Consider the following 26,615-nt stretch of genomic DNA (forward strand, 5'->3'; position numbering starts at 1 on the left):
ATCTACACACCTTTCACTTTTTAAGACTAAAACAAAAGATGGATTCATTGTTATTCTTAATTAAAAAGCATAACAACAATAAAACAGTAAGATACAATGACAAACTAGCTTATAAAACGTTTATTAACAAAAACGAATAAGACGAGGCATGGCACACAACACAGGCTGTATTATATACCGACTAATAAATTACAGAACGTTTAGCAAACACTGAGGAATCAAATAAATAAAAAGAGAGCCTCCATAGCATAGTTTCTCGTAAGATACAATGACAAACTAGCTTATAAAATGTTTATTAACAAAAACGAATAAGACGAGGCATGGCACACAACACATGCTGTATTATATACCGACTAATAAATTACAGAACGTTTAGCAAACACTGAGGAATCAAATAAATAAAAAGAGAGCCTCCATAGCATAGTTTGCAGTTTGATGTTTCTCACATGCAACAGAAATGCAGCGCTTATGAGTTAAACAATGCGGTGGTCGCGCCAGTGCGACCGCACGCAAAATTTAGTCGCACCGGCAGAAATTTTTTTCGCAAAATGCGCCCATTTGGTCGCACACTGGAGCCCTGTGCAGTACAGTATTTATTTATCCTCAGTTGTTCAAATCGCGGTAATCGAATACGGTTATAGTGATAATTAAAATATGAAACGGTAATACTAACCGTGGGGTATTTTATCACGATTTATCGTCAAATCGTTACATCCCTATTTCTCGATATTTGTGAATGAGTTCTGCAAACTGGTGAGCTAACAAAATGATGAAAAATAAATATATCTTTACATTATTTTTTAATATAATATATTACACTAACTACATCACATAAATATTACTAATTATGTATTCATAAGAATTTTAAAAGAATGTCACTGGACTGCATACTGTAGTCTCTTATGCCTGTCTGCTCTGATAATCAGCAAAAATATGTGCCAATAATAGATACCTAAATTTGCATAAGGATACAATAAAGTACAGGATGTTTTAACTAGTCTTTTCTTGTATTCAGGAGGAACATGAGTGAGCAAGACTGCTTTGCGGTTCTGGACTCTGAGTTTGATCATTACCTGGTGGACATGAAGTCATATGTGCTTAAACTGACCGACAAGACAGGTGAGAAAAAAATATATACAGTGCTGCTTGAAAGAATTTTCTATATTTCTGCATAAATATGACCATCATCATCAGATTTTCACACAAGTCCTGTAAGTTGACAAAGAAAATCCAATCAAACAAATGAGATGGAAATATATATGTTGTCATTTATTTATTCTGGAAAATGATCTAATATCACATGTCTGTAAGTGGCAAAAGTATGTGAATCTCTAGGATTAGCAGTTAATTTGAAGGCGAAATTAGAGTCCATCTGTTCAGAGGTGTTTTCAATCAGTGAGATGACTTATCAGGTGACAGTTTATTTAAAAAAACAGGGATCGATCAAAGTCTGATCATGTTTGTGGAAGGGAATCATGGAACGAACAAAGGAGGTCTCTGAGGACCTCAGAAAAAGAGTTATTGTTGCTCATCTGGCTGGAAAAGTTTACAAAGCCATCTCTAAAAAGTTTGTACTCCACCAATCCACAGTCAGACAGATTGTGTACAAATAGAGGAAATTCAAGACCACTGTTACCCTCCCCAGCAGTGGTCCACCAACAAAGATCACTCTAAAAGCAAGACGTGTAAAAGTCCACTAGGTTTCAAAGGACTGCAGGCTAACTTCTAAGCAACTAAAGGTCTTTCTCACATTGGCTAATGTTAATGTTCATGAGTCCACCATCAGGAGAACACTGAGCAACCATGGTGTCCATGGCAGAGTCGCAAGAAGAAAGCCACTGCTCTCCAAAAAGAACATTGCTGCCCATCTGCAGTTTGCTAAATATCATGCAGACAAGCCAGAGGAATACTGGAGAAATGTTTTTGGACGGATAAGACCAAAATATAACTTTTTGGTTTAAATGAGCAGCATTATGTTTAGAGAAAGGAAAACACTGCGTTTCAGCATAAGAACCTTATCCCATCTGTGAAACGTGGTGGTGGTATCATGGTTTGGGCCTGTTTTGCTGCATCTAGTCCAGGACGGCTTGCCATCATTGATGGAACAATGAATTCTGAATTATACCAGCAAATTCTGAAGGAAAATGTCAGGACATCTGTTCAAGAACTGAATCTCAAGAGAAAGTGGGTCGTGCAGCAAGACAACGACCCCAAGCACACAAGTCATTTTACCAAAGAATGGTTAAAGAAGAACAAAGTTAATGTTTTGGAATGACAAATTCCGGACCTTAATCCAACTGAAATGTTGGGGAAGGACCTGAAGCAAGCAGTTCATAGAAGGAAACCCACCAACATCACAGAGTTGAAGTGGTTCTGTACTGAGGAATGGGCTAAAATTCTCCACAAGCCGTTGTGCAGGACTGATCAGCAGTTACAAGAAACGTTACTTGCAGTTATTGCTGCAAAAGGGGGTCACACCAGATACTGAAAGCAAAGATTCACATACTTTTCCCGCTCACAAATATGTGAAACGTGATAATTTTTCTCAATAAATAAATGACAAAGTATATACTTTTGCCTCCGTTGATTGATCTCTTTGTCTACTTCCAGGACTTGAGTGAAAATCTGATGATGTTTGGGTTATATTTATGCAGAAATATAGAAAATTCAAAAGGGTTCACAAACTTTCAAGCAGCACGGTATATATATATATATATATGTATATGTAAGAAAATTATAATTTTACAAGAAAATGTACGTTTTACAAATCCACATTTCCCCATCAGAGCACCAGCGATGTGCACTGTGGATTAAAAAGTTGTGTGATTCTGAGACCTGTGACTCTGGACTGACTGGAAGGAAAAATCGTAACATGTACACCCGACTCCTTCTGCACATGCTCAGAAAAGCAGTTTTAGAGGGTCCATTTACCCACAAACCTGAAGCAGGCGGCCTCAAGACTTTACCCACATACATGGTAAATACTGCACTGATACATGCCTTTATCTTGATTTGTATAAGGCAACCTCTTGAGCGCATGATTTCTAAGCGTTGTGAGTTTTGTGTGTTTTTCTGATTTAGTCCATCTATTTCGGTGAGCCGTTGCTGGGAAGGTCACAGGAGCAGAGATCTGCTGTGCTGCCAGACTGGGTGTCTGGGGAGTTGGGTCAGACTGATGGCTCATGGTCCACCTTGCCCCTCTCAAACACACACAGGTATGACACTGGACCTCCTGTTAATCTTGACTAAGCCCCTGTGTTGAGGTTAAGATGTGTTGCGATGTAATGTATGATTTATTAATTTCATATTTGTGAATGAGGCTCCAGTATCCCGGCAACTCTGCATAGGACAAGCAGTTTGATGGATGAATAATTGTGAATATTGAATCATGAAAATGACATATATGTCCAGGTCATACAGTATTTTGACCCAAAATCAAAAGAAAAAATAAAAGATATTTTGCAAGACAACAAAGCCTATTATATTACACAAGCCTTTAAATTCATAGGACTGGGTGATTAAAAATAATGATGCTAAATAAACACAAAGTCAGAAAGATTGAATTATTTTTTTACATAAATGAATTGTTTTATTCAGGCAGGATGCATTAAATAATGACAGTAAAACATTTATAATATTACAAAAGATTTCTACTTCATGTTTTTTATTAATAGTTGAACTTTCTATTCATCATTCAAAGAATCCTGAAAAAAAAAAATATATATATATATATCAGCAGCATCCTGAAAAAAATTAAGCAGCACAAATGCTTTCAACATTCATAATAATGAGAAATGATTTCCGAGCAACGAATCAGCATATTGGAATAATTTCTGAAGAATCATGAGACACTGAAAACTGGAGTAATTATTTCTGAAAATTCAGCTTTGCATCACAGGAATAAATTACATTTTAAAATAAATTAAAATAGAAAACAGCTATTCTAAGTTGTAATAAAACATATTTCACAATATTACTGTTTTGACTGAATTTGCCTGCTTTGCTATAAATAATGTCTATAGCTTTGTGGAATAATGTACATTCAGCCTGTCATTATTGTGAAACAAACCCCCTCAGTGTGACAGAACCCCAACATGAAGCCAATCATTTGGTAATTACTTGTTTCCAATTTAATAAATAAATGATACAATTAAATGCAATAAAATGACAATACAATATTTATTTATTTAGTGAGAAGAAAGAGCATGGAGAAATATGAGAGCTATGAAACTAGAACAGATCTGTACACTCTCAGATATAAAGGTACAAAAGCTGTCACAGGGGTGGTACCTTTTCAAAAGTTACACTTTTGTACCTTTTAGCTACTAATATGAACCTTTAAGGTATCCTTTAGGTACAAAGGTGTACCTTTTGAAAAGGTCCTGCCGCAGTGGCAGCTTTCGTATCTTTATATCTGAGAGTAGATTGTTTGCCATGGACACACAGTAGTTATACCATTTAGTGCTCATACAGATATTTTCAATCCCCAAATGCAGGAACTGAGATATTCCAGAGAGTCATTGTAATAAGAACAACATTTCATCAAGCTCTCTGTGAAGGTTTCCCATATTAGATGAAGATTGATCTTGACGTTGGTCAAATTTATGCAGAAATACAGAACATTGACAAGCTTTCTAGCGCAACTGCAGTTACCGTGGTATAAAGTTACTTATACTAAAATCAATGAAATCACAACATTGTGTAAGACAATGTGATCTTAAAGTAATAGCTCAGCCAAAAATAAAAATCATCATTAAGACACCCTCATGTTAGTCCAAACCTGTATGACACACACACACACACACAACTTTACACAAGGACTCATTGATGACTTTATTAAAACCAGGCCTGTAGAACATGAAATAGTTGCACCCTCAGTCGACACTCTCACAGCACTTTCTATTGTGTCTGTGTTTGTTCACTGCACTGATAAGTAGCTTCATGCAAGCGCCCTGCCCTCAAATCTCCACAGAAAGCTCTGCAGATCTCCTCAGAACTGGAACACCTGTCATTCACCAAGCTCTACACATCCCCAGCCCCACTGTCGACGACTCTCTTGTTGTCTTTGAAAAAATCCCATTAAACTGTCACTTACGACTCCAACTGAGCTTCAGTTATACTGTATGTTTTCCTTCCTAAAAACTCTTGTCTCTTAGGTGTAGAGCCAGGGAGTCCACATCCTCTTATGCCATTTCCCTTGAGCCAGTAGCTCTCTAGCCCCATTCACACCAGTAGGTCACTGGTTCATGTTGACATGTGAGAAGAACTTCCTTGAGAGAAAAAGGTTGTATCTAAATTGCACCAGTGCACAATCCATGCCAGTTATGCTCCTGAAGTCACCAACTCTCACTGAAAATGAATGAGTTCAGGTTGCTCAAGTTGCTGTAGGTGTGAACGAGACTTCAGGAACACAAGCTGTCTTGTCCCAGAAGAGATTAATAGATTCAGTGCCAGTGAGATGTATTATGAAAGCATGATGTTCTGTAAGTGTTCAGTTCAGTGATGATCTGGCTGGTCTTTAGTAATGTCATTTGCTGAAGATAAAAGTATTCCCTGAAACTCTGAAACACTTTGTGTTGGAAGCTAGAGCCAAAAATCACAAAGTGCTCCTTTGAACTCTGTCTTGTAAGACTGTTCTGTACACTCCAGTGCACGTTAAACATAATGCAATAATTTTTTATCAAAATGGTAGTTATAAGTACAAAATGTAATAATATTTTTTAAATAGTTTTAATTACATTAAAATAAACATAAACTTAAAAATTTTACTCATTTTGTGATTATGACCTGCTTTATTTATTTTCTTCTGTCTATATATATATATATGTGTATATATGTGTGTGTGTGTAATGAAATTAACTCATTTGTAAGTCGTTAATTCTATAAGGGAACACTTTGCTAAAATGTAAAGTAGTGTTTGCCATGGACACACAGTAGTTATACCATTTAGTGCTCATACAGATATTTTCAATCCCCAAATGCAGGAACTGAGATATTCCAGAGAGTCATTGTAATAAGAACAACATTTCATCAAGCTCTCTGTGAAAATGTCCAAATGGGGCCCAAAGTGTCAATATTTTGTGCGCCCACCATTATTTTCCAGCACTGCCTTAACCCTCTTGGGCATGGAGTTCACCAGAGCTTCACAGGTTGCCACTGGAGTCCTCTTCCACTCCTCCATGACGACATCACGGAGCTGGTGGATGTTAGAGACCTTGCGCTCCTCCACCTTCCGTTTGATGATGCCCATGCTTGGCCAATCCATCACCTTTACCCTCAGCTTCTTTAGCAAGGCAGTGGTCGTCTTGGAGGTGTGTTTGGGCTCGTTATCATGTTGGAATACAGCCCTGTGGCCCAGTCTCCGAAGGGAGGGGATCATGCTCTGCTTCAGTATGTCACAGTACATGTTGGCATTCATGGTTCCCTCTGGATATGACGGTGAGCACGTGCACTCAACTTCTTTGGTTGACCATGGCGAGGCCTGTTCTGAGTGGAACCTGTCCTGTTAAACCGCTGTATGGTCTTGGCCACCATGCTGCAGCTCAGTTTCAGGGTCTTGGCAATCTTCTTATAGCCTAGGCCATCTTTATGTAGAGCAACAATTCTTCTTTTTTTCAGAGAGTTATTTGCCATGAGGTGCCATGTTGAACTTCCAGTGATCAGTATGAGAGAGTGAGAGCGATAACACCAAATTTAACACACCTGCTCCCCATTCACACCTGAGACCTTGTAACACTAATGAGTCACATGACACCGGGGAGAGAAAATGACTAGTTGGGCCCAATTTGGACATTCTCACTTAAGGGTATACTCACTTTTGTGGCCAGGGCCAGCGGTTTAGACATTAATGGCTGTGTGTTGAGTTATTTTGAGGGGACAGCAAATGTCCCCATGTTATACAAGCTGTACACTCACTACTTTACATTGTAGCAAGTGTCATTTCTTCAGTGTTGTCACATGAAAAGATATAAAATATTTACAAAAATGTGAGGGGTGTACTCACTCCTGTGAGATACTGTGTGTATATATGTATATATAGTCGTGGCCTAATGGTTCGAGAGTCGGACTCGTAACCCAAAGGTTGCGAGTTCGAGTCTCAGGTCTGGTAGGAATTGTAGGTGGGGGGAGTGAATGTGCAGTGCTCTCTTCCACCTTCAACACCACAACTGAGGTGCCCTTGAACCTCCAACTGCTCCCCGGGCGCTGCAGCGTAAATGGCTGCCCACTGCTCCGGGTGTGTGTTCACGGCGTGTGTGTGTTCACTACTGTCAAGTCAAGTCACCTTTATTTATATAGCGCTTTTAACAATACAGATTGTGTCAAAGCAACTGAACAGCATTAATTAGGAAAATAGTCTGTCAATAATGCAAAATGACAAAAGTAAACACTAATTTTTCAGTTAAAGGCAGTTCATCATTGAATTCAGTGATGTCATCATTCAGCTCAGTTCAGTTTAAATAGTATCTTTGCAATAATTTGCAATCAAGTCAACGATATCGCTGGAAATGAAGTGTCCCCAACTAAGCAAGCCAGAGGCGACAGCGGCAAGGAACCAAAACTCCATCGGTGACAGAATGGAGAAAAAACCTTGGGAGAAACCAGGCTCAGTCGGGGGGCCAGTTCTCCTCTGGCCAGACAAAACCAGCAGTTCAATTTCAGGCTGCAGCAAAGTCACATTGTGCAGAGGACTCTAGTTCCTGTGGTCTTGTCCCGGTGGTTGTCTGAGACAAGGTCTTAACAGGGGATCTGTATCTAGGGCTCATCTAGTTGTCCTGGTCTCCGCTGTCTTTCAGGGCTGTAGAGGTCCTTTCTAGGTACTGATCCACCATCTGGTCTGAATACGTACTGGATCCGGGTGACTGCAGTGACCATCTGATCTGGATACAGACTATATCTGGTGCCAACGGTGACCTCAGAATAAGAGAGAAACAGACTAATATTAGCATAGGTGCCATTCTTCTAACGATGTAGCAAGTACATCAGGTGTTACGGGAAGTGTTCCTGGTTCCGGTTGACCTAATTAATGCAGCCTAAAAATCCTTTTACAGATTTGATTATTAGAAGTGTATTAGTGTGTTATGTGTAAGCCAGGTTAAAGAGATGGGTCGCTAATCTAGATTTAAACTGCAAGAGTGTGTCTGCCTCCCGAACAATGTTAGGTAGGTTATTCCAGAGTTTGGGCGCTAAATAGGAAAAGGATCTGCCGCCCGCAGTTGATTTTGATATTCTAGGTATTATCAAATGGCCAGAGTTTTGAGAACGCAGTGGACGTGGAGGACTATAATGTAACAAGAGCTCGGTCAAATACTGAGGTGCTAAACCATTCAGGGCTTTATAAGTAATAAGCAAGATTTTAAAATATATACGATGTTTAATAGGTAGCCAGTGCAGTGTTGACAGAACCGGGCTAATATGGTCATACTGCTGTGTGTGTGCACTTAGGATGGGATAAGTGCAGAGCACTAATTCCTAGTATGGGTAACCATACTTGGCCACATGTCACGTCACTTTCTATAATGGGGATAAATACACAGTATTGTATTTTTCTTACATTATGAAAATTAGTTTGTGAAATATCTTTAATTGTCATGAAAATAATGCCACAATGTCAAAATCACAGAATTGTCAGTGGTTTAGAATGTTCCATGTTCATCCACCTGATGGCGATCTACACTTAACTTTGGCTCCTCAAGCATATGTGCTGAGTTTAGAGGCTTAAACACAGATGAATGTTCAGACACGCATTTGTTGTGCTTCACTGCTTTGCTGGTGTGTAACAGATCTGAGAGCAGTGAGACATGCTGATGTGCCGCAAGAAGAGTGCCGCTTGTCATTTTCAGTAATCGTTTAATATATGAAGATTCGACAAGTTGTGGTGTTTGCTAAGGCACGTATAACTATTATTGTTTTTCATAACACCCAGGACGTCCTAGAACAGTGGTTCTCAACCAGGGGGCTAGAGCCCACCAGCCAAATTCCAAGGTGACCCCCCGCCCCTTCTTCCTAATTTTCTGGAATCGTAACAAGAATCATGGTTCAATAAGTTATCAATATTCTCAGATTCTGTTAATTAAAAATAAAATGAAAACAAGCAACTTATAATTAGAGCCAAAAATGATCGCATCTTAAAAATTATGAAATATTTTTGACTAAGGGCAGCCTTATGAATTATGTGGTTACTGTTACAGGAATATTGTGTTGATTTTTGCTGACTTCAGGTTTGTTGTTTTTTTGTTATTGATGGATATTTGTGATGTGATGTTAAACGCTCATCTTTCTACATTTGCTGATTGTCTCGCCTTTCTTGAGGTTTGTGTGTCAAGTGCTGAAGTCATTGAATTTATTGGCTAAATGAGGCATTTTGCATTCAGTGAGTGAATAACTTTGAATTGACAATACAAAGTAGTATTACTTAAATCAATTTTTTGAGAAGCTAACAATCTGAATGTATCAGGTTAAATTTGTAGGGGGGGGTCCCTTCCAGTGTAACAAATACACTAGCAGCAGAATACAAAAAATGACTGAAAACACCTAGAAACCATATAGCACTGCCTTGGCAACCAGCTACAACACCATAGCAGTGCCTTAATGTGTGGTCACATTAACCATTGTTTGGCCAATTTCCATAGTCATTTCAATAGGAAGTAGTGCGATCTGGAATTTTGCATGAGGGCGAAATATTTTCCCACACAGATTTTGCATCGGATACATTGGGTCACGCGAATTCACCACATTGACCAGCAAACAGCTGCTTGGTTTGAAAGTGACTTCTGTGTGAACTGTGCTTCATATACAGTGCTACACTACTGACATTAGACAAAGGCTAAGGGCAGCCTTATGAATTATGTGGTTACTGTTACAGGAATATTGTGTTGATTTTTGCTGACTTCAGGTTTGTTGTTTTTTTGTTATTGATGGATATTTGTGATGTGATGTTAAACGCTCATCTTTCTACATTTGCCTATTGTCTCGCCTTTCTTGAGGTTTGTGTGTCAAGTGCTGAAGTCATTGAATTTATTGGCTAAATGAGGCATTTTGCATTCAGTGAGTGAATAACTTTGAATTGACAATACAAAGTAGTATTACTTAAATCAATTTTTTGAGAAGCTAACAATCTGAATATATCAGGTTAAATTTGTAGGGGGGGGGGGGTCCCTTCCAGTGTAACAAATACACTAGCAGCAGAATACAAAAAGTGACTGAAAACACCTAGAAACCATATAGCACTGCCTTGGCAACCAGCTACAACACCATAGCAGTGCCTTAATGTGTGGTCACATTAACCATTGTTTGGCCAATTTCCATAGTCATTTCAATAGGAAGTAGTGCGATCTGGAATTTTGCATGAGGGCGAAATATTTTCCCACACAGATTTTGCATCGGATACATTGGGTCACGCGAATTCACCACATTGACCAGCAAACAGCTGCTTGGTTTGAAAGTGACTTCTGTGTGAACTGTGCTTCATATACAGTGCTACACTACTGACATTAGACAAAGGGCCTTTTTCGAATTTTTGCTAATATGCCCGCACATTTACTGACCAACCCAGAACACATTAGCAACAGCCTAGTAATGCTTTTGCAACTAATCACAACACTCAGAATGCCCTAACAATGCATATCAACACCCTTGTGGCCGTTGAGATGTTGTTCAGATCAATTAAATGCCTAGTTGCCATAGTTTCCTCATGTGAACCTTCTCATCTGTCTGTCTGTGTTTTATGTGTTCACCGGAAACATTAGCCAGAATCTCCAACCATTGACAAATGCGGCAGTGACGGCCATAAGAGACATCAGATGTGTTCCCGAGTCCAAGGTTTGAGTCAAGTGTGCATGAATGCTTTGGCCTCGAGTTTTAAGTGGTGTGGATGAGGACATGTCCCTGAGACCGAGGCCGTTCTGAGCAGCTGCAGGTCAGGACAGGGGGGCTTTAATCAGGCCGCGGGGCAGCAGCACCTCCACGATCTGCCCCCACAGCCCTTTGATCCCACACTCTCATCTGATTCAATTATCCCTATCCACCTGTTAACGGCCAGGCGCCAATCACAATAGCTGGCCCTCATCTGACAGCTCAAAGGGAAGGTAGACTGTGTGTGTGTGTGTGTGTGTGTAGTATGCATGCAGTCCCACAGATTTAGCTGCTGTGCCCTTTTAGATCTGTTCTTTGATGTAGTGTGCAAACAAAGAGCCATATATACAGTATGTGTATATATTGTACCCTTTCAGCCCCCATCTGGTTAGCATGCTGCACTACAGCTCATGCCAATGGTTGCATCCCAGTTTACATATTATCTGGATAATATGCTGAAGATAGTTTGTCAGATGAATGGAGGATATACTGTTTTCTTAAGGCAGCGTTCCACTAGCCGATTTTTCAGCTGATTTCCAGTCGTAAGGTTAATTTATATCGTTGTTACAAAATGCTGTCTCTATTTTTTTTTTATCTGTATTTTTGTAAATCTCTCTCTTTCTCTCTGTCTCTACTGAACATATTCTATATATTGAGCTCTGAAGGAATAAACATACAGTCATATGCATTTATGGGATGAAAAGGTGAATTGCATCAGAATTCAGTTCATTACATATTTTTGCATGGTGCTCCTGTTTTTATTTCGGTTAGCTTCATGTGAGAGGAAATGTGCCGAAGAAGTAATAATGAATTTTAAGGTTGTAATTTGGCATGGTAATGCTTATATGCAAATGGAATCTGTACACTTCAAGATTTTGACACATTAGTGTGTCAATGCTGCTGTATTGTTTTATTGCACACTTAAAAGAATGCACTTTCTCGTCCACAGTGATGTGGATATACTTTAGTAAATATTACGATACAACTATCATTGCTTTAAGCATATAAATAATTGTAGGCCGTGCATTTAACTATGTGATTGACAACAAAATAAAAACACTGGAGAGCTTTTAAAACTGCATTCTGATGTATATTTTAGGCTAGAGCTTAATGGTAAGTCCAAACGAAACCACAGCAAAAAGAAAATAGAAAAAAGAGGGTGTATGTGTCTCCAAATACTTGTCGAGACTTTCATATAGTCATCATCACATCCTCCCTCTCTTCATCATTTGACTAACGGGGATTAGTTTAATTAGTTGAGATTTGCGTTAAGCATTCATAATTAACTCGAGAACACGTTCTTAATTTGCCAATGAAACAAATGTGTCATGGCTGTCGAAATCTGCGACATCTAGTCAGACGAGTTTCAGCCTTTGAAGTTGTCGTTGGTGGCCTCAGCGGAGCTGATCAAACTGGAATTATCTGGGCAAAGAAAGAGATCATAAATATCAGTGAACTGGAAATGATATACTGTATAATAAATGCCCCCAACAGGCATGAGTGTGTGTGTCAAGTACTAGGAACCATGGACCATATGTGTTTTAGTTGTGTTAAAGATGATGCAATTTTTCCATCATAAAGATCATAAATATCAGTGAACTGGAAATGATATACTGTATAATAAATGCCCCCAACAGGCATGAGTGTGTGTGTCAAGTACTAGGAACCATGGACCATATGTGTTTTAGTTGTGTTAAAGATGATGCAATTTTTCCATCATATGTATAAGAGAGGCTTTTTTAATGCATCCCTGCATGCCTGTGTATGTGCTAATGGAGACCCAGGCAACATGGAAAAGACTGAAGCATCTAGACTGTTGTGCGCATTGATTTTGAAACGTTTGTATACAGTAGGTACTTGTATGATCTAGTGTAAGGGAGCTAACATTGATACAAGTTAAAGTTTGGCTCTTGTCCCACCTGTGGGACGCTTGGCGCTCTTTTTACCCCCATCACATATTTTATTAATCATCGTAAATTATATATCAACCTCAAAATTCATCCTGTGAAAACTATTTTGAAATCGAACATTGCGTTACCATGGAAATGGTACTTTAAATCTTTTTGCCGTCTCCTCCCCCTTAGGGGGCGGTGTCAAGTGTCATATTACAAAATGTGAGTTTGGGTGTCACCCGGTGGCTGTTTGAAGTATAACGGCCTAAATAAAATTTCACAGGATTCTAAATTTTTTTAACCCTCTGAGGTCGATTAACGCGGATACGCGTTTTGAGGCATCTTCTCCTGATCACACCGAAAATAACTTAAATTACACTTTCAGTTTTGATCTTACAGATAAGAGCAATACATCAATCGAATCTGTAAAGGGTCTACTTTTATTTGTATACACACATAATAACAACAGAACTTTGTGCATTTATAAAATAAAGAAAACAAACAGGGTGTGCAGTCTGCCGCCTTGGTCTGCGTGATCTTTATTTAGAGACGCGTCATTAAAATGAACTGTAACTCAGCAAATACTCAACAAAGAGACATGAGAGATATATCTATAGAAAGCTTGACATGTCTACTTTTAAACTAAGCAAGTCTTATCGAAAGCAAATATTCTGTGATAAAGTAATCCATATGAAACCAACGCGATGTCCAGTTTTTCACCTCTCCCTTCATTATCTCTAATGCGACCACGCCCACGCGCTGAGCGCTATTGATATTATAATCATCCACGTGAAGCGCGCGGCGTGTAAACGCCCACATCACAGCAAGACCTCAAGCTGTACTGTTCGCGTCGCGCTGAGAGGAATAAGACAGAATTCACCTCAAGAAGCTTTGGATTACCTCAGGAAAAAACATGAGTAAGTATTTTTTATTAACCTACTTGTATTAGTTTTCACATAACTTGTACACATTTTACTAGTTAGACTTTCTCCAAACTATAATTCCTGACTAAATGTATAATCAAGTGAAACATTATGAAGTTTCATTCACAGCATCTAAATGTCACGATGCCAGGATGTTTTTTTATGTTCTATAACAGACAGAAATATGATATAAAAGTAATATGAGTTATAATGTCACTAGCCTAATGTCAGTAACAGTGAACTGGAAATGATATACTGTATAATAAATGCCCCCAACAGGCATGAGTGTGTGTGTCAAGTACTAGGAACCATGGATCGTATGTGTTTTAGTTGTGTTAAAGATGATGCAATTTTTCCATCATAAGTATAAGAGAGGCTTTTTTAATGCATTTCCCTGCATGCCTGTGTATGTGCTAATGGAGACCCAGGCAACATGGAAAAGACTGAAGCATCTAGACTGTTGTGCGCATTGATTTTGAAACGTTTGTATACAGTAGGTACTTGTATGATCTAGTGTAAGGGAGCTAACATTGATACAAGTTAAAGTTTGGCTCTTGTCCCACCTGTGGGACGCTTGGCGCTCTTTTTACCCCCATCACATATTTTATTAATCATCGTAAATTATATATCAACCTCAAAATTCATCCTGTGAAAACTATTTTGAAATCGAACATTGCGTTACCATGGAAATGGTACTTTAAATCTTTTTGCCGTCTCCTCCCCCTTAGGGGGCGGTGTCAAGTGTCATATTACAAAATGTGAGTTTGGGTGTCACCCGGTGGCTGTTTGAAGTATAACGGCCTAAATAAAATTTCACAGGATTCTAAATTTTTTTAATATCAACTTCAAATTTGGAACATAGCTTATTTAGACACAAGGCTTTAATTATATAGCAATTTTAGAGTAAAACCTTTTATATAAAACAGAAAAAATATAGTACAGTACATTTTCTTTACAGTAAATTTAAACTTCTATAACTTTTTGATACTTTCATATTTTGAAATGATTCCACTTCTGCAATAATTTGCTGATTGTCTTCTTTAAAAAGAGTCCAACCTTTGGTCAAAAGCGTTCATGAATTATAACAATTTAAGTTTGGATAATGCACTCTCACGTCTATGTTCAAACATGGGGGGGGTGACAGTTGAAGGGTTAAAAAGGATGGGAGAGTGATCTGAAGTCTTTTCTCTTCCACAGGAAGAGGAGTTTGTTCAGCGATAAGTCACCAACCAGACCGCTGTCCTCAAGTCCCGTCAAACGCGACATCAAGGATGATGTCAAGATGGTGAGAACTTAAAACTGTCATAAATTCAACTTATCCAAGTTGACTTATCCAGTTTCATGAATAAAGCTTTGAAAACAGCCTGACCTTAAGGCCACGACCACAATACTTCTCCTCACAGGTGTATATATTGAGTTATTTCACCAGTTGGCCACATAGAATCAACATGACCTTTCTTGGGTTAAAAACTTAACACAGCTTCTGCACAAGTTCTTATAGCTTTGCATTATAATCAGGAACGTTCCCATGTGTCCCAGTTTTTATCTGGCGTTTGGGTTCAGACACCTTCCTGTAATGTGAGTTATTTGCTTCCCACAGTCCTATTAAGCTTCAGCAGTATCCATGCATTTCATTAGAATTGAGCTTAATTGGACACTTCCTTGCTTCTCTTTCCTGACGAGGCAAAGCTGAACTCAGGAAAGGGAATTTGGAACAACAGTTCCCTGGAAACATTCAAATTACATAGAGCTCTTAAAGAGCTGGATTTTCCTGACAGAACAGCAGCCCCTGAAAACAAAGAGGGGCGGTATGTCATGTGACGATCCGCAGGAATTTACTGCATGTGAAGGGAAAAGCAGAAATAATGTGGAAAAGTCAAACATCTGGTGTGCCATGAGAAGAGTATGTCTGTATCTCCAGCCTTCTCTGTTACTTGATCTCTCTATCACTCACTCTCTCTTTCTTATATCAAAAATCTAAAAAAAAAAAAAAAATTCTTTAAATTTCTATAAAAAATTTATAGTTTGTCAATAGTTTTATATTGACAAACAGTTATAGTGTACAAATATAGTTTTTTTTTTAACTGAACTTTAGTTTTTAGAACAATTTTATGTTTCTCTCTCATGATTTATGCAGTATATTTCATAGCTCATGATAAATATTCAAAATCTTGAAAAAAAGTATAATAATGTGATTTGATGTTTATGGGCAAAATCTGTTCTTTGCTGTGCACCCAAATGATAAAAAAGAATTGTAAAAGCTGTTGCAAAAGTTATGTTATGCTATATATGTTACTTATTGTAGATTGTTATATTATAATGTTACTATAATGTAATTATCATTGTTTTTAGAGTGTTTTTAGATTGGGATTTCATAATCTCTGCTCTTGTCTAGCAGATTTTACAGTCTCTTTAGTTTAACCCATTGTGGTGGATAACTCAGAATTCCCAGAGCGCGCTCCATCCCTGGACATGGTTTGTCGTCTCTTTGTTCCTCACTGTCTGTTTCTCCTCCAGGCGGAGGCACACAGGAGGCCGCCCATCTCCTCTGACGATAGTGACTTTGAGGCTCGCTTCAACAGCTGGAAGCTGTTTTACCTGGGGGTAAAGTTGGATGTTTCACTTCAACATGTATTTTAATATCTGACAGTTTGTTTCTATGACTGTGACCATTTCATGTGAACTGAGGCAAGAAAGAGTTGATCTGGACTGTCATGGAGACCTTGAATGATCATTTTAGTAATGAGGACAACAGAAACACAATATGACTAATGCTGTTCCTGTTCACGAAACGGTGAACAGTCGTTCCGCTTTAGCGTGCAGTATTCAAAAACCTGTATCAGTGCTATTTTTCACTTACAGTCTCAGTAAAGTACACCAGATGCAGTGTTTTCCAGAAAATAAGTTGCACTATGCCAACATTCCATTGTTGAAAGTCATTTTATTGAGAAATAATGTAAAATACTAGTAAATAAAACGAGACATTTATAAACATGACATGTACAGTATTTTAGTTTTCCCCACTCCACAACAAATCCTTTAAATTTAACAGTATTCAGAACTGAACCGGAATGAAAAATGTTAGTATGAAACAAATTAATTATTCATTGTAAAAATGTATTATAAACGTCAAGCCTATATATATATATATATGTCATATGTCATATTGTAATAAGTTCTAGCTTGTTTCAGATTATGGAGAGAAAAAACCACACAATTTATATTATGGAAAATATGTGTAAAAAAAAACCGCTTATCAGTGGCCATAATTCATTCTTAGCAATTGTCCCCCTCAGTATCCTGGGTTTCAATTCTTGGCTAAACATTAAAAAAAAGAATTGCATTGTTTGCTGTGGATGACTACACCATGTGGGAGGAAAAATGTGCTGCAATGATTGCACTGGCATGCAGAGTCCTTCGAATCAAAACGTTTGAAGCTTTATAGGACTGTGTTGGGCTCTAGATTTACTCAATAGCCACTTATGACTTCTCCACAGATTGCGAAACCGTCCGGCTACTTGTTTCATCACAAAGTTTATGCAGAAAAACAAGAGTTTGAACTTTGCTCTTATCAGAGTGTGGCGTGTTGAGATAAGTGCGTGCTCTTTCGGGCAGGTTTTCAGTGGCTCCGGGCCCCTGTTCTGTGGGCACTGATGCTGGACTAATCAACAGCTGCGTCATGTGTGGACGTGAAGCGCAGCACTGCTTCGTTCTGCCTGGAAACTGCTGCGATAACACACTGCTGCCGTCCGGCGCCGTGGCATGATAATTAATTTAGAGTTCAGAGCCACATCACACTCACACTGTGTTTGAGAAGTGAGTCCATTGAAGAATTTTGACTGGGTCACTGTGACTCGTAATTTTATTTAAATTCTGTGCTACTAATGTCACCAAAATGAAATTGTGAAAATAAGGACTGTTTAAAAATATTTCCCCGGACAATTCCAATCTTCCCATAGTAATGCCTTGAGCCAGAACTTACCGTCAAGCAGTCTGCACGCTTCACAAGCAATGGCTTACTTATCATTACTCTGTTGGCTTACAGTTGGCTTTTTCACACCATGTGTAGATTTTTGAAACGTGATTTTGAAATTAAACACCCTACAAATCTCTTCAGGCACAGTGTTTGTTGATGTAGATACAGTATATCAACAATCATACTGTATATTACAACATATATTATGTCCGCCTTGGAAGTTTGCCCCCTACTGGACCTACTGGAGCTTGGACCTGAGCTGAGATGTTGAAGTTTCCGTAAATGTCCATATAACCAAAAATGAGTTGTGTATTATGACACAAAGATAGCTGGCTACCAAGTGACATAAAAATAACGATTCAAAACAAACAAATAAATAAATGGAGGTTCTGCTGTACCAATAGAAGTAATTGCTCCAAAAAAGGAAATTGAAAAATGTTCAATCAACCAGCTTAAAAAAAATTGGCAACTTTTTGGACTGGCCCTTTTTTGTGTGCGTGATTTGTGTCTGTTTGTTATATTAAACTGTGTACAGGGTTTCAGAAGTATTTATTTATTTGAGATTTGGTTTGCTTGCTTGTTTGTTTTTCCTATTCTGTTTTGCATTATGGTAAAGTATTTGAGGGGGTTATGTGCCTATTTGTCATGAAAATAAGAAAAAAAATGATCTGAGTACTATGATAAGACAGATATTTTGATTATTATAGTTTTTTTTTTTTCCTGTGCAGTAAAAGTGAAATTGTGAGCTTTTATTATATGAATAATGTTTCAGTCATGGTCTGTCTCATTATGTGATTTGTCGCCTACAGTCTCATCAGAGTGGACAGAGTGTGTCCTGGACAAATTCCCATTGCTTACAGATTATGAGTTATGTTGACAAAAGACAAACCCACTGGAGGGAAAAAATCGTTTTCAAAAAGAAACGGAAATGGCCTCGCTGCAGACAATGCCTCAGTGGGCTGAGGCCTGATCTCTGTAAACACAACCAGTGTAGAGAAGATACTGTATTTAAGTGGCACTCTTTGAAGTCATTCCACATTGTTTATGACAAATAAAAGGAGGTCAGATGTGTACAGGAGGTGTTTGGGACTTACCAGAAGAGGAGGAGAATAAGGTTGTGTTGTATTGTCTTATTTTTTACAGATAGAAAACCCCAGATATCTGCGTGAGAACCCTATCCCTCTGTCCCCAGTAAGTGCTGACGGCTCCTAGCACCACTGATCTCCATACTTGCATTTACAGTTAAATAACAATTCCAAGTAACACTTTAGGGACCAATTCTCACTATTAACTAGTTGTTTATTAGCATGCATATTGACTGTTTATTAGTTCTTATAAAGTACATATCAATGTCTTATTGTGCATGACCATATTTTAGATCCCTTAATGCAACCTATACCTAAATTTAACAACTACCTTACTAACTATTAATAAGCAGCAAATTAGCAGTTTGTTGAGCCAAAAGTTGTTGTTAATAGTGAGAATTGGTCCCCAAACTAAAGTGTGACCCAATTTCAATGAAAACATGATGTAAAACAAAGAAACAAATTATGAGAAACAGAACAAACTACAAAAGACACTAATTAAGTCATCAGTGCTTGAAACTTTTAAGGTCTCTAACAGTAGTTGTAAGAATTCAAGAAAGATTCAGAAAAAAAAAATAATAAAAAATCTAAAGTGGTCAAATATATAATAACATGACTTAATTATTGTGTGCTGGAAAATAAACTGCAAATACAATGGCCAACTTAACATTTAAGTTCTGGCCATTGAACAATGTCATTAGTCTTTGACTACTGTTGTTCAAATATGATTAGTAATTATTAGTGTTATAGTATTATTTATTAAGTTCTTCGTTCAGATATTTGGTGCTACCAGTGCTGTAGAACAACTGTTATTATAACATGTTTTTATTAGTAGTATGCACATTTTATTTGTCTCTTTTGTATTAATAGATTTACAACAAATCAAGTCTTGGAAAAACAGCATCCTTTGTGATGAGGCCACCCCAGTGAAAGCTGATAAGGAGGTAGGGACATGATGTTCTCCCAAAGTGCTTGAAATGTGCTCAAATTGCTTTCAAAAGGGTGCAGACCCCTTAAAGAAATAGCTGACTCAAAAATGACATTTGAAATTTGCAGTGAATAATGACTTGGACACTTTGCATGCAAAAGAACAGAACAAAGATTCTGCTAAACATCTTCATTTCTTCACAGAAGAAAGACATCCCTACGGGTTTGGAAAGACATGATTAAATGAAGACACGAGTTTCACTTTTCAGTGAACTGAGCATTTAACCAATGATGGTTTTCATCAGTGCTGCTGTATTTGTCATCCAGCACGCTTTTCCACTTCTTAAGTAAATGCTCTGTGATGGCTGGTTGCTTTTAATAAACTCAAGAAAGCAATGTTGGATGACAGCTTCACACACCTAACCAAAGCCAGCCTCTCTGAGTTTCGCTTGTTTAGGGACTCCAACTTCTCCTACGAGCTTTACAAACGCTGTTTGTGATGACAGCTTCTCCCTGTATGTGGGTTTAAGCTGAAAATCCCATAGAACAAGCTTCTCTTTGATGTCATTTGACTGGTATTGTTGAATATACTGAGCGTGACCTGCTGTAATCACACTTCCTCTGGGAAGAGCAGCAGTGCTCAATTAGGTCAACTTCAGTCACACAGCATCATCAGCCTTCGTCTTCACTAGAATACAGCCATTTCATGAACCGCTGAATAGTCTTTTGAAACAGTCTTTGAGTCTCCAGGGCTGCCATTTGAAAGATAAAGCCGCCACATTAACTCCACACACTTTTAAGCGAAGAGATTCTGAGATTAGCAGAAACATTGTTTTACTGTAAGCAGGGTAAATAATCTCTGCGCCGGGCTGTGGAGCTTGGTAATTAATAACAGGTGGCAGCAATGGCAGGCCAAGAGGTTTGCTTGAGTTAACATCAAGGCTGAAGAAACGTTCCCAGGTAATGGGGTGAAGGGTAAGTCAAACGTTCCTCAGGAGCTGCTAGGCTTTGATGAAGGGAAATGGTGCATGTGTTGCCCTTCGTTGCCTCTGATTGAAATGACTGTGGAGCTGAGGGCAGAGAAAAACAAAGCTTGTACGAGTTTTAGTATTCATCACCGGCACTTCTCTTGCTGTGTGTTCTTGGCATTGTGCCTCGCTATCAGTGTTTACTCTTTGAATGAGTGAGGCATTTATATAGCGCTTTTTTGTATATTGCTGTACACCCAAAGCGCTTTACAATCATATGAGGGGGTCTCTCCTCAACCACCACCAGTGTGCAGCATCCACCTGGATGATTCGACAGCAGCCACAGTACAACGGCGCCAGTGCGCTCACCACACACCAGCTACAGGTGGAGAGGAGAGAGAGATAGAGCCAACTCAGTGGATGGGGATTATTAGGAGACCATGACTGACAAGGGCCAGTGGAGGGAATTTGGCCAGGACACCGGAGATACACCCCTACTCTTTATGAGAAGTGCCATGGGATTTTTAATGACCACAGAGAGTCAGGACCTCGGTTTAATGTCTCATCCGAAGGATGGTACTTTTTGACAGTATAGTGTCCCCGTCACTACACTAGGGCATTAGGACCATGGGTGAGCACTCCCTGCTGGCCTCACTAACACCTCTTCCAGTAGAAACCTAGTTTTCCCAGGAGGTCTCCCATCCAGGTACTGACCAGGCTCAACCCTGCTTGGCTTCAGTGTGCAACCAGTCTTGGGCTACATCATGATATGGCTGCAGATATATAGTATATATCGATATATATCTCGATGAGCCAAAACATTATGACCACCTGCCTGATATCTCCTCAACCACCACCAGTGTGCAGCATCCACCTGGATGATTCGACAGCAGCCACAGTACAACGGCGCCAGTGCGCTCACCACACACCAGCTACAGGTGGAGAGGAGAGAGAGATAGAGCCAACTCAGTGGATGGGGATTATTAGGAGACCATGACTGACAAGGGCCAGTGGAGGGAATTTGGCCAGGACACCGGAGATACACCCCTACTCTTTATGAGAAGTGCCATGGGATTTTTAATGACCACAGAGAGTCAGGACCTCGGTTTAATGTCTCATCCGAAGGATGGTACTTTTTGACAGTATAGTGTCCCCGTCACTACACTAGGGCATTAGGACCATGGGTGAGCACTCCCTGCTGGCCTCACTAACACCTCTTCCAGTAGAAACCTAGTTTTCCCAGGAGGTCTCCCATCCAGGTACTGACCAGGCTCAACCCTGCTTGGCTTCAGTGTGCAACCAGTCTTGGGCTACATCATGATATGGCTGCAGATATATAGTATATATCGATATATATCTCGATGAGCCAAAACATTATGACCACCTGCCTGATATGCTGCCAAAACAGCATCGACCCACTGAGGCATGGACTCTACAAGACCTCTGAAGGTGTTCTGTGGTATCTGGCACTAAGACATTAGCAGCAGATCCTTAAAGCCCTGTAGGTTGTGGGGTGAAGCTGCCATGGATCGATCTTATTGGTCCAGCACATTCCACAGATGCTCAAATGGATTGGGATCTTCATCACGTTCCTGAAACCATTCCTGAGCAATGTGTGCAGTGTGTGTGATTCTGCTGAAAGAGGCCACTTCCACCAGGGAACACCATTGTCATGGAGGGGTGTACCAGGTCTGCAACAATGTTTATGTAGGTAGCACATGTTAAATTTATGTCCACATGAATGGCCGGACCCAGGGTTTCCCAGCAGAACATTGCCCAGAGCATCACACTTCCTCCACCGGGTTGTCGTCGTCCCAGAGTGCATCCTGGTGCCATCACTTCTCCAGGTAAATGACCGTCCACCTGACGTAAAAGAAAACATGACTCATCGGACCAGACGACCTTCTTCCACTGGTCCAAGGTCCAGTTCTGACACTTGCGTGCCCTTTGTAGGTGATTTTAATGGTCACCAAAGGCACTCTGATCTGCGGCTATGCAGCCCCATAAGCAGAGTGTGATGCACTGTGTTGTGACACATTCCTCCCATAACCATTCATTAACATTTTGTGTGACTTGTGCCAGAGTAGACCTTCTGTTGACTCGGATCAGACAGGAGAGCCTTCACCCAAACCTTAATATTTGGCCTTGTCAGGAGTAGGGATATGCCGGTGTAAATTTTTCATGTTGCGATTAATTGCTAATGCTTTTATCACGGTATGCGGTATTATCACGATATTGAAATTTAGTAAAAAAAAAAGTGCTGTCATAATACAGTATAATAGGTTTAATAACTTTTTTCTTATAACAAAAATAACTGAACATTTAAATGCAATAAAGCAATACAGAAAAATGTATAAAGTTAAAATTTTTACACATATTAAAGTGCAAATTGAATGTGTAAAAGTTATTAATCTTTGTTTAAAAAATACAAGTCTTAGTTCATGTTAGCTCATTAAATAACACAGTTGCAACTTTCGATTTTAACAACCTGTTATTAAATATTGGAATACCTAAGATTAATGAATGTTCAGAAGAATTTTTCATTGGCAGTTTATGTTAACTAATGAATTAACTAATGTTAACTAATGAAGCCCTAATGTAAAGTGTGACCGAACAATAAATAATCAAAACCCTTTCAAACAATATCTAGGGAATGTTGTAGTCCAGATTAAAATGTAAAAAAAAGTTTGAAAATAAATAGCCTATTAAGTCTAAATATTTAAGTATTTGGCACTGTGATGAACATCATAGCAAATACACAAATCTGAATGGCTGTTTAAATCATTTAAACACAATTCAGAAACAGAAAGTAGTGCAGCTGCTTTGGTTACAGGGTTTCCGGGGTAACGGCTGCATTTAAATGAATTATTATTATTTCTGCAGTTATTATTATTTTCTGTTGTCAGAGAGTGAAAGTACGCTTTCATCCAGAGCGTCTCTCACATGTTCCGCCATGTGCTTCTCATCCGCGCTTATTTACATCAGAGTCTTATACGCGTCTATCACACAGCATACAGCGGTGTTGTGCATTTTGACCAGTTGATGGGAAAAGTATTCTAAAAATGCATTCAAAATTCTGAATAATTTGTAATATATAATTATTCACGGTATTTAGAAGTGCCCACGATTACAATATCGTGCATATTCATTACCGTGATATATCGCATTACCGAATACCGGCACAAGTCTAGTCAGGAGATGATCAACGATATTCACCTGATCTGTGACTGGTCATAATGTTTTGGCTCATCAGTGTATATATCATATATTTTACATTTCTAATTAAATGTGGAAAGTTCTGTTGGGCTTCTTTTGTAGCCATAGTCATTGTGCGACACCTACAAACATTCGCAACATTCAGATTGCCTCCATTGATACAGTTGACAAAAGGGCTCTAACCATTACAGGAAAACAATCCAGTCAGACTGAGTTTACGTACTCTTTTACTGGTAATAAAATCTGCTGCACATATTCATATTTTCAGATGGGAAATGACTCCCTATAGCTAATGCTGATCTATGCATAAAACCTGAGCCATGTTTTGATAGCCTAACACACCATATTTTTTCAAAGAAATCACCATTTGAGTGGTTTACTTTAGAGTTTTAATATTGAAAAAAGAACACAGCTGCTTTAAGATGGAGATAATATATTTCCTTATGAGGTAATGTGGTCTATTTTATTTATTTGACTGTCACAGATTGTTTATTTTGACACATTTCAGTTATGTTATTTTTCCTTCATAGAGCAAAGGCAGTGATTTGATTGAGATATCATCAGTGTGACTGTTCATCCAAACACTGAACATTCACCCAGATTTTGACTCTCAAAATAGCTGGAATCACAGGTTCAACCCGCAGTGTGGCGCTAAAACTTAGCAGACGTTTTGTGAAAATATTCCCTAAGGAAATGTGTGCAACCAACGCTGGGAAAAGAAAAGAGAGAACAGCTGCTCTCGTTCGCACCGTCTTCATCTCTCCTCCTCCCACCCTTCCATCTCTCCTGCTCTTCAAAAAACGCTGCGTCTCTGTGAATTTAACGCGAGTAAAAGCACCAATGTCATTCGCTTCACTGATTCCAGGGAATCTGAAAACCCGGAGGTGTGCGCCCGCCCGCCGCACCTTTTCAGACAAGAGTTTCAGAACGCCACTGATGTAGTTTGACAAACTTTTCTAAAAGCACCAATTGAAGCTTCAAAAAAAAAAGACACGAAAAGAAAAAAAGTGCCGCCCACGTTAGCATCTGTGCTGCCGGGATCTGTTTGACTGCGTGGCTTCAATCAGTGCAATCTTCTCCTCTGACAGGTCTCCTGTGGTCTCTGAGATTGCACAAGAAGAATCGTACACAAAGCGAGAGGCGGGGGCTTGTTTCTCAGGGTTGAGTGGAAGTAGGGCAGGTGACGGTAGCAAACGGTGTGTTTTGCTCTTATGAGATCTGTTCTAGCCTCCAGAAAATGCTGCCATGAGACAAAATTCTGTGTTTGGTTTCTACAAAATGTGTCTGGACATTGATTTTAGTTTTTATTCATAAAGCTTTTTTTTTTGTATGATCTGACTAGATCATAATGCCATAATGCCGTGGGGAAAAAAGTACTTGTATGGAGCTTCTAAGGGTTGTACATCTCAAAACATGAAAATGTGAAAGCAGAAACTTCTATGCGTTTCTTGTGGTGTTGTGTACTGAAAGGTGTTATAATGCAGGCAAACATTGCATTGTGACAAGCAGGCCTTAGTGTAAACTTCTACACTATGTCTACAGTTTTCCTTTTTCTTTTCTTTCAGATTTCATGCCATTTAAAGGGAAAGTTCACCAAAATATGAAAATCCTATCACCATTTTCTCACCCTCAAGTTGTTCTAAACCTGTATGAGTTTCTTTCTTCTGCTGAGCACAAAATAAGATATTTTGAAAAAGAGTTGACTTCCATATATATATATATATATTAATTTTTTTCATACTAAGTCAATGGCTACTGTTAACTCAAAACTTAGAACACCTTGAGCGTGAGTAAATGAGGATATAATTTAGATTTTTGGGTGAACTGTCCCTTTAAAGGGTTAGTTCACCCAAAAATGAAAATTAGCCCATAAATTACTCACCCTCAATGCATCCTAGATATGACTTTCTTCTTTCAGACAAATCCAGTCAGAGTTATATAAAAAATTGTCTTTGATCTTTCAAGCTGTTTAATGTCAGTCAACGGGTGTTGCATTGCTTCAGTCCAAAAGAAGTGAAATAAAAAATGCCCATCCATAAAAAAAAAGTGTCTCACACGGCTCCGGGGGGTGAACAAGGTCATCCTGTAGCGAATCGATGCGTTTTTGTAAGAACAATAACCATATTTAAAAAATTACTCACCCTCAATGCATCCTAGATATGACTTTCTTCTTTCAGACAAATCCAGTCAGAGTTATATAAAAAATTGTCTTTGATCTTTCAAGCTGTTTAATGTCAGTCAACGGGTGTTGCATTGCTTCAGTCCAAAAGAAGTGAAATAAAAAATGCCCATCCATAAAAAAAAAGTGTCTCACACGGCTCCGGGGGGTGAACAAGGTCATCCTGTAGCGAATCGATGCGTTTTTGTAAGAACAATAACCATATTTAAAACGTAATAATCAATTTAATCTAGCTTGCGCTCACTGTTGATGACGTATGATGTCGGCTTTGCACATGCGCCGCTCATTAGTGACGCACGCGGAAGTGCAGGGAAGAGAACAAAACAAAACAACGGTCACGAATTAAAACTAATTAAAGTAAGGAAACTTTGCTTCCTTTGCCCCTGTTAACAAACGTTGGTTTTCACGAGACTCATCGGCGCATGCGCAACGCTGACCTCATACTGTTACAGAACTGACGAGACGTGAGACGTGCGGATCCATCTGCAAGGCTTTATTGTGGAGAAGACAGAGACGTGGTCATGAAGCAGGCAGGGTTAAACAGAGGCAGACAGGTATATGGTGGGCAAGACACAAGAACAGTCCTAGGGCTAGCGTG

General features: G+C 39.0%; 1 protein-coding gene across 1 annotated transcript in view; it reads left to right on the plus strand.

Annotated features, from left to right (window-relative positions):
• The first annotated feature begins 736 nt into the window (after window positions 1–736).
• Window positions 737–26,615, plus strand: part of LOC107555075 (centrosomal protein of 112 kDa-like) — a 161,680-nt gene continuing 135,801 nt past the window's right edge. The window contains 9 exon segments of the mRNA XM_016237772.1: window positions 737–753; window positions 1,016–1,119; window positions 2,787–2,977; window positions 3,082–3,215; window positions 14,864–14,951; window positions 16,184–16,270; window positions 18,786–18,833; window positions 19,598–19,622; window positions 19,625–19,671. Coding sequence (XP_016093258.1) covers window positions 737–753; window positions 1,016–1,119; window positions 2,787–2,977; window positions 3,082–3,215; window positions 14,864–14,951; window positions 16,184–16,270; window positions 18,786–18,833; window positions 19,598–19,622; window positions 19,625–19,671 — 741 coding nt within the window.

Source organism: Sinocyclocheilus grahami, unplaced genomic scaffold (assembly GCF_001515645.1).
Source record: "Sinocyclocheilus grahami isolate Dianchi unplaced genomic scaffold, SAMN03320097.WGS_v1.1 scaffold524.1, whole genome shotgun sequence".
NCBI classification, from domain to species: domain Eukaryota; kingdom Metazoa; phylum Chordata; class Actinopteri; order Cypriniformes; family Cyprinidae; genus Sinocyclocheilus; species Sinocyclocheilus grahami.